The 8,808-nt window shown below is 54.3% G+C and overlaps 1 protein-coding gene across 1 annotated transcript; it reads right to left on the reverse strand.

The window, feature by feature from the left end:
- Positions 1-4,526: 4,526 nt before the first annotated feature.
- On the reverse strand, positions 4,527-8,808 carry Tmem82 (transmembrane protein 82). Its single transcript, XM_021201134.1, has 6 exons — positions 8,108-8,808; positions 7,863-7,935; positions 7,520-7,694; positions 6,471-6,888; positions 5,227-5,417; positions 4,527-5,005 (listed from the first exon to the last, which is right to left on the reverse strand). The coding sequence occupies exons 1-6, from the start codon at positions 8,193-8,195 to the stop codon at positions 4,880-4,882; spliced, it is 1,071 nt and encodes a 356-aa protein (XP_021056793.1). The 5' UTR covers positions 8,196-8,808; the 3' UTR covers positions 4,527-4,879.

Here is an 8,808-nt window from a genome sequence, read left to right on the forward strand (position 1 = left end):
TCCTTCCTTCCTTCCTTCCTTCCTTCCTTCCTTCCTTCCTTCCTTCCTTCCTTCCTTCCTTCCCTTTCTTTCTTCCTCCTCTTCCTCTTCTTCCTCTTCCTCCTCCTCCTTTTCTTTTTGAAAACAGGGTCTCTTGCATCTCAGTCTGGCCTTGAACTTGCTCAACTCACTATGCACCTAGAGAATAACCTTGAACTTGAGATCCAACCGCCTTCATCTACCAAACGCTGAGATGACAGGTATGCGAGCTCATGCCTAGTTTGAACACTGTTGGGAATTGAACTCAGGGCCTTCTGTGTGGTAAGCAAACAGTCTACCAACTGAGTCCCATCCCCAGCTCTTTTTTGGGCGGGGTTGGGAGGGGGAACTCATGCATCAGAGACAAACACCGTACCTCTGAGCTATACCCCCAAGCCTGGGTGACCAAATTTTTAAGACTCTTGCCAGACACAAAATAAGTCTCAGAAAAACAATTTGATAAGAAGAGAAATCTCTCCCAGCCCACATGTTCTAATTCTTGTTTGGATAATGGTCCCTGTGCCCATAAAAAGGAGAGGACAGCTGAGCCCAGCTCTCTCCCAGATGTCGCCAGTATTTTCCCAGCCAGTCTGTGAGCCGAGACCAGAATGCCTTCCAGCACAAACAGGAGGCTTTGTTGGAACCCAGAGCCAGTCTGGGTCTGGCGGACACTGGCTCTTCGCCCACCGGATGACTCGTTTCCTCTAGACAGGGCAAGTTGAGGGGTGGAAGCCAGATCCCACCGCAGGGGTGTTGATATTGTACTGAGCAGGTCTCTTGCTACCCTCAAGCTGTACCCGATACCATCAGGTCCCCTTGGCTTCCACTTGTCCAGGTTGCAGCCCTGCCTTGGTTGGGGAGGAGAGGAACTGAAGCCAATAGTTCTCGGGTGGCAATGGGGGTCTTCTTGTTTGGGGGATGGAGACAGGGGCTCATGTGTGTAGCCCAGGCTGGCCATGAAGTTGGGATATTTCTGCCCGTACTTCACAGTACTGGGATTGCAGATGTAAACCATCATACCTGTTTATGCAGCGCCGGGGACTGAACCTGGGGCTTCGTGCAAGTCCTCTGCTAACCGAGTTAGGTCCTCGCCACACCCGGTCTATAGTGGTATTTGGAGAGAGGAAGGGTCTCAGAGGAAGGGTCTCAGCAGTCTCTGCTCCTCAAGGGCCTTCTCTAGGCCTCGCCGCCTGCTTGCCACCTCCGCACAGGCCAGCCCTATGGCCCCAGGGAGGCCTCTTAGTGGACCTGGCATCTCTGCTCTGTAGGCTTCCCCTCTTAAAATCGCCCACAGAGCCAAGTTGCTCCATGCTGGGCCTAGAACAGACCGATGGGAGCCTCTGGTGGCTTGAGATGCATTCCAGAGCCACCTGGGCTGGCTCTGCCTGTTTTCCCTATGCAGTCCTGTTAAAAGTTCTCCTGTTAGTTCTAATCAGACAGAAAAGGGGGAGCAAGGACCATGCAAAATACGAGCTGTTGGGTGGAATGGGGTGAGGAGCAGGATGCCCGTGTTCCAATCCCACCTGAGCTGGAAGGATGGTTCAGTGGTTAAGAGTACATGCTGCTCTTGCGGAGGAATGCAGGGGCTCCCCAACACCCATAGGAAGTGGCTTGCAAACGTCTGCAATTCCCGCTGCAGGGGATCTGACGTCCTCTTCTGCCCTCCCTCAACTCTAGAATCAACAAGTACACACACTCTCTCTCTCTCTCTCTCTCTCTCTCTCTCTCTCTCTCTCTCTCTCTCACACACACACACACCAAGCATAGGATGCTCCAGGACCAGGGCACCAGGGCATAGTGGTGTCTACCTATAATCTCTATAATCTCAGCAATTTGGAGGTTGAGGCAAGAGGACTTCATAGCCATGAGTTCAAGGCCAGCCTGGGCTACATATCTAGACCATTTCAAAAACGTCAGGCAGCTGGACACGGTGGCCCACACCTTTCATTCCAGTAGTCATCAGGTAGAGGCAGACAGATCTCTGAATTTGAGGCCAGCCTGGTCTACATAGTGAGTTTCAGACCAGCCACAGTGAAACCCCAGTGCTTTGTTGAGAAACAAAGCAGAGAATCAGAGAAAGAACGGGTGGTGGGAAACAGAGGGTCAAAATAGATTAATAAGTGCTCAGTACTTGAATACTTGGTAATCACATAACATATGATATTAACTTAATTTTTTTTTTTTTTTGAGATAGGATCTTCCTGTGTGGCTGTGACCGGCCTGGGGTTTGCTATGTAGACCAGGCTGGCCTTGAACTCACAAGAGATCTGCCTGCTTCTGTTTCCCAGTGCTAGGATTGCAAGCATAAGCCATCACTCCTAGTGGTAGTAATTCTTTTTACTTATTTATTCCTTCATTCATTTATTTTTAAACAGTGCTTCTCTGTGTAGCCCTGCCTGTCCTGGAACTTGCTCTGTAGACCAGACTGGCCTTGAACTCATACAGATCTCTTGCCTCTGCTTCCTGAGAACTGGGATTAAAACACTTGTAATGCTTTAGTAATTCTCTAGATGGGCTCAGAGAGGGGCCATGCTTGTCCTTAGTCACACAGAAGGCAGATGGAGTGGGTAGAGCCCTTTCTGTCCCTGATCTTATCCCTGAACAGGACTGAGATGAAAAGGACCCTCATTGCCTCGAATAGGTTAGGATCAGGGGCTGGGGACCCAAGAGCAGTTCCAGCCTGGAATTCGACAGGGCATCTTGGTCTCAGGTGGGCACTATGCCTCTACCACCCTATCTCGTGTCCTTGACCACCTCAGTATGACCCCTCTGCACCACACCCCAGGCCAGAGACTGGAGCAGCAGGCTTAAGCTATGCAAGCAGGCAGTCAGCACAGACGACTTGAAGCCATTCCCCACTGGGTCACACACAACAGCAGGTTTGTGGAAATCGGGAGAACAGCTGGGACTGTGGCCGATTGTGGCCATGAGCCATGCTGTTTGGCATTGGTTCTAATGCTTTGTCTTAATTTAGCTCCCAAAATCACACAGAATCTGCATAGCCAGATGCTGAGGGTCCCTGTCCCCAGTTGGTTTTTTGATTAATCGATAAAGAGTCAATGGCCAATGGCTGGGCAGGGTGAAAGAGGAGGGACTTTTAGGAATCCGGGGCATGAAATGCAAAGGAGAGAGCCCACTACAGATGGTTGTGAGCCACCATGTGAGTGCTGGGAATTGAACTCAGGACCTCTGGAAGATCAGTCAGTGCTCTTAACCGCTGAGCCATCTCTCCAGCCCTGGGTTTCTTTTTTCTTAATAAGCTGTCTCACCCAGGCATGGTGGCGCATGCCTTTAATCCCAGCACTCGGGAGGCAGAGGCAGGCAGATTTCTGAGTTCGAGGCCAGCCTGGTCTACAGAGTGAGTTCCAGGACAGCCAGGGCTATACAGACAAACCCTGTCTCGAAAAACCAAAAAAAAAAAAAAAAAAAAAAAAAAGCTGTCTCTACTTCTCATTTTATTTTTAATTCTATGTATATGTGTGTGAGCATGAATACAAGTGCTCAAGGAGGCCGGAGACATCACATCTCTTAGCGCCTCCTACAGACAGTTGTGAGCTCCCTGATGGGGGAATGTGGGAAACCTGCTAATTAAGAGCAAAGTCTGTCATTGACTGCACAGCCTTCTGAGACTTGATGCATAATGGGGGACTCCTGGTCTTAACAGAGTTTTCCTCCTCTGGCCTTGACTGGGGTTTCTAAACCCCCACACTCGCCTCTACCTGAGGAATATCACATAGCCTCAATTAATTTATAGGATCAATTTCCTTCCTCCTACAAAACTTGTTCAAGCTGGGCGTGGTGGTGTATACCTTTACCCCAGCACTCGGGAGGCAGAGGCAGAGGCAGGCAGATTTCTGAGTTCAAGGCCAGCCTGGTCTACAAAGTGAGTTCCAGGACAGCCAGGGCTATGCAGAGAAACCCTGTCTCAAAAAAACAAAAACAAAAACAAAACAAAACAAAAACTTGTTCAGCCATCTCCTGAGATTCCTGAAGTGCTTCCCATGCCAATGAGGCATTCTAGGTCCCCTAAGCCCCCCAGTCAATGACCTTTGCCCATCTTGGATGTCCCTGCCTTCACTCCCCCAAAACTGTATAAGCCTTCAGTCACCCTAGGTAAAAATGATCTGCCTACTGACTTCGGGTCCCGGTGTGGTCTTTCACAGTAAGTACTCACAGGGCTTTTGAACCCCATGTTTGAGGTTGGCCAAATCGGCCAGCAATCTACGAAGATGAGGAGACCCACGGGTAGGGATGACACTCAGAGCATTCTATGCTCATAACCCTGAGCAACTTCCCCAGCTCCCAACCATCTTGATAACCGCATGTTCCTGGTATAGTTCTTTGTCCTGGGACACAAGAACCTGGTAACTTCAGCCTGTGTCCTTTGTCCTCCAGGAAACTCAGGGCAGGGCTAGGTTTGAGGCTCATATCCTAGAACCCTGCCCCCAAAGACACTGGATTCAGGAAACCCCTTTTTCTTCCCGTGCCACTGTGGTCCTCAACGCAGGTTGAGAAAAGTCACCTTTATTGTCTTCAGTGAGAGCAAGGTGGGGGAGGAGTGGCCAGCGGGCAGGGGCCATTCTGAGGTCACAATTGTCCTCTTGCCCAGCCAAGAAAAGTGGATCTGCTGAAACAGCCCATCTTCAAGAGAGAAGGATTCACTCTGAGGCCTTCATGTCCCCGCCTCTCTAGGTCCCCAGCCCTGGCCACTCCCTTTCTCCAGAGCCCCACCATGGCCTGCCTGAACATCTAGGTGGGGACCAGCTCTGCCACTCAGTCTTCAAGCCACATCGTGTGGTCGAGACCTTGCTGGTTAGCCTGTGCAGGCCTGAAACTGACTCCACGTCCTCCACAGGGCGAGTCAGGAGGGGACCGCGCTTCTGGCTGGGGCAGGTGTGGAAGGCTGGGACTCGCATGGATCTGTCCGTTCTGATTCTCCTCCTGCTATTACTGCTGCTGTTACTGTAGGCCTCTGGGGTGGAAAGCCCTGGGAGGGGGGAGGGTCCAAAGGGACATATCCCCCTGTTAGTCTCAGTTCCGTTATCAGGATCTTCCTACCCTCTGGGACCCCCGGGTTGCCAGCTGGAGTGGTCCCTGGTACCCAACTCCTCACACCGAGTTAATGAGAACTGGGTCCCCTGCCCTCCCAACTCTTGTCACCTCTGGGAACCTTGGGAACTAAGCTAGGGGGTCCATAAAGGTACCTACCTGTATCTGGCAGAGGTCGATTAAGGCGCGAATACCGGCTAAGCACCACAGCTCACCCAAAAGGGAGAAAAAGATACCCAGGAGATCCAGCCAGCGGCCCACGGTCATCAGCAGAAGGAAGAGACCACCCATGCGCACCAGTACCGTCTGGACCTGGCCCTGTAGGCTGAAGCGATGCTGCCGCTGCTCCTCTGTAGGACGCGGTTGTCACTGTCTCAGCCGGCACCTTCTGGAGGTCAGCTGGGGCCAGCCTGTTCCACTCCTCAGCTCCTTTCCCCAGGGACCTTGTCAGCTTCCCCGACTGCCTTCCCGCAGCCCTGCTTCCGTCTCTGGGCACCTACAGGATTTCTTACCCACCCTTAAGTTTCCCCCTGGTTGAGGACAGAGCCCTGCCCGTTGATGGCAGGGATCTAAGGTTCTCTCCCTTTCTGCCTGTCAGTCTGAATCATCCACAGCTCAGTCGGCTTCTGCCAGTCTCTCTCTCATCCCACCCTGGTCCCAGCCACCTTCCCCCCTCGCCGAAGCTTACTCAATGAGGCTCCTGAGTTTTGTTCCCGACCAAGCTCCACTGACCATCTAAAGCGACCTAAACACGCCAATAAGATGACACCATCCCTCTGCTTTTAGAGAAGAACTCTAATGGAAGCCTTGTTTTTCACGGTCAGACTTCACTTGGTTCTGTCTCTCCATCCTCATCCGATTCATGTTCCCCTTACTTAGAACGACAGCAGTCCTGGTTCCTCATTTTGTACACAGAGACTGCCAAGTCTATCCCCACCTCAGGGTCTAAACACCTGCTGTTCCTACCGCTTGGACCACCCTTCCCTGCTCCTCCCATTCTGCAGCCGGGGGGGGGGGGCTCTTCCTAGAGGCCAGATCTGACCAGCCACTCTCTCCTGCGTAGGACCCTGCCCAGCTTGGTTGGCCAGGGCTCTAGGACGTGCCTTTCTGAATTTATAGCCAGCCTTAACTATAACCCCTATGGTCCTTGGGGGGACAACCCTGAACCACCTGCATGGCCACGCCTTCACTCTGTGCTTTGGCCCACAATCCCTTTCACCTCACCTAGTCCTCAAGACCAACCCAGGTACCAGGTCTTCAGGGGTCCTATGTGATGGGTTCCTATATGACATCACTGCTCTGAGAAGCCCATAGTAGAGTCTAAGTCCTGTCCCCGAACTGGGTGGCTGGGATGACAAGGGGAGTGTGGGCAATGGAAGGGTCCCCAGCCCTGGGGCTCTCACCCTGCATGTAGATGACCAACAGTGTGTAACAGATGGTGAGCGGGGTCCAGAATCGCAGAGCCTCTGATGAGCTCAGGAAGTCCTTGTTGATGAGGGCCACAGCCGCCAGATCACTCACAGCAAAGGCCACTGTCAGAGCGCGGCCCAGGAGCCTGGGCATGCCGTGCTGGCTGGCCAGCAGGCCCAAGCAGACCCCACAGTAGCGCTGGCTGCTGTGCAGTTCATAGAGGCTGCAGATGTGGCGGGTCAGGCGCCGGGCACCCAGGGCAAGGAGTGCAGCCAGCCCCAGGCTCAGCAGCAGGTTCAGGGAGCGGTGTGGGGCACCTTCCTGTAGGAAACTCAGGCCACAGCTTAGCCCACAGCCCAGGGAGAAGTGACACACCAGGAAGAGCTGGAGCCGTTCCTTTTCCCCGGAGCCCTGCAGGGGAAGAGAGCCCAGGGTAGGCCGCATGGCGGGAGGGAGGCTGGCATCTGAAGGGTGGTTTCTCTTTTTCATCCGATTGGCTGGAGGGTGATGGGTCTGGGCCTTCAAGACCCAGACAAACCGTGTGCTCCTTTGAGCCTCTGCTGCCACACTGGTGGAGATCCAAGAAGACCCTTAATCATTACAGCTGTCAGGACAAAATGGGCCAAAGCCCTCAAGGGACTTAGCCAGGGCCTTGGGAAAAGCTCAGCAATACAAGACTCTGTTTTTGGATCTCATGTGTTCCAGGCTAGCCCCAGACCCAATAATCAAGGATGTCCCTGAACTTCTCATCCTTTAGGCAAGGTTGTCACCATGCCTGGGTTTACACAGTGCAGGGGATCAAATCCAGGGCTTTGTGCACGCATGCCAGGCAAGCACTGTACCAACTGAACCACACTCCCAGCGCACAGAACCGACATTTATACCGGGGGTGGGGGTGGGGGTGGGGGTGGGTCTGTCTCGTGCTGCCGGGCAACAAACTGCAATCTATGGTTTCCATCGGAAGGTGGGGGTGCTCACTAGGCCCTACTTCCCAATCCAGAGGATGAAAGTGGCCCAGAGTGCCCCCACGCTCTTGTCTCACCTCGCCCAGAGACAGCAGCGTGGATACAGCCCGGAGGGAGAACTCCAAGACCACGAGGGCGGCTACCCGGGCCCCTATCACGGTCAGGAACAGGGCCAGACCAGCCAGATGCACCATCTCCAACGAGGCCCATTGCGCTCGCAGCCGCTGCTTTTGGGGCTGCCGCTGGGGGTCACTGTGGGGGCAGAATGGGTGCGGGCTGAGAGGCGGGATCACGGGGTCCTGTCGTGGGAGAGTTGTCAGGGCTCCAGCTCCACTCTCAGCCCCTCTCCAAGAGAGACCAAACTCCGCTCAGGAACCAACTGCCTGGGCAGGGCTGGGTGGGACCGACGTGGACACTCACTTGACACAGGCCACGAAGAAGTAAACTTTCAGGAGATTGTTGAGAACCGAGACTCCAAGGGCCCCGATCAAGCCTGAGCCAGATAAAGGAGGGGGGCGTTAGGATCGTCGGGGAGGAGGCAGGGTGAGCGCAGGGGGTAGCCAGGAGCCGAGACCCCCACGTAGATGGTGGGGCCCACCTTGCATTCCGCCCACCCGCGGGAGGGACATGGTGGGGGGGCAGGTGTGCATCCCGGAGGCGCTCACCTTGCAGGAGGCTGTCGAAGAGACTGGAACCCCACTCAAAGGAAGGGAGGCTGGGGAGCCAGGAGGAGAGAGAAGGCAGGGAGAACATGGCAGCCTCCAGGAATCGAGCCTCAGCCTCGGGCCGGGTCCACGCTGGGACAGACCCAATGATATCACCGGTCAAAGGTGTCTCTAGAGGACAGGGGAGGGACTAGGAAAGGGTCAAAGGCCTGGGGGCGGGGCCGGGGAGCCAGCCGCCTTAGATCTTCCAGGTTGCGGGATCCAGTGGCACTGTCAGCTCGCAGCTGCTGGTGGCTTCCCTCTTGGGTCCCAAAGGCAAAGCAGTTAACTGGTTCTGGTCTGCTCTCGCTAGACTTCAAGGCCACCATGCCTTCCGGAAGTCAGTCCCTCGGCCTGCTCACCTGGCCTTCCACCTCTCAGGTGTGGCCCGCACTCAACCTGAAGTGTGACTTGGCCCTCTCAAGTTCCCAAGGCAGGGCTTCTCCCCGCAGCGTTCTGTCTCTTCAGGCTTCTGAAAATTAGTAGTTCGGGTTCTACAAACCACAGGGAAAGAAGGGTTTGGAATCCCCTTAAGACTCAGGTTGGCCGGGCGGTGGTGGCACACGCTTTTAATCCCAGCACTTGGGAGGCAGAGGCAGGCGGATTTCTGAGTTCGAGGCCAGCCTGGTCTACAGAGTGAGTTCCAGGACAGCCAGGGCTAC

Source organism: Mus pahari, chromosome 6 (genome assembly GCF_900095145.1).
Source record: "Mus pahari chromosome 6, PAHARI_EIJ_v1.1, whole genome shotgun sequence".
Classification (NCBI taxonomy): domain Eukaryota; kingdom Metazoa; phylum Chordata; class Mammalia; order Rodentia; family Muridae; genus Mus; species Mus pahari.

Bases quoted from the DNA above. Each gene is read 5' to 3' on its own strand.
- Tmem82 (XM_021201134.1), bottom strand. From the start codon at position 8,195: ATGTTCTCCCTGCCTTCTCTCTCCTCCTGGCTCCCCAGCCTCCCTTCC. The intron at 7,936-8,107 runs GTGAGCGCCTCC...TATCTGGCTCAG, and splicing joins CTTCGACAGCCTCCTGCAAG to GCTTGATCGGGGCCCTTGGA. The intron at 6,889-7,519 runs GTGAGACAAGAG...CTTCCCCTGCAG, and splicing joins CGCTGCTGTCTCTGGGCGAG to GGCTCCGGGGAAAAGGAACG.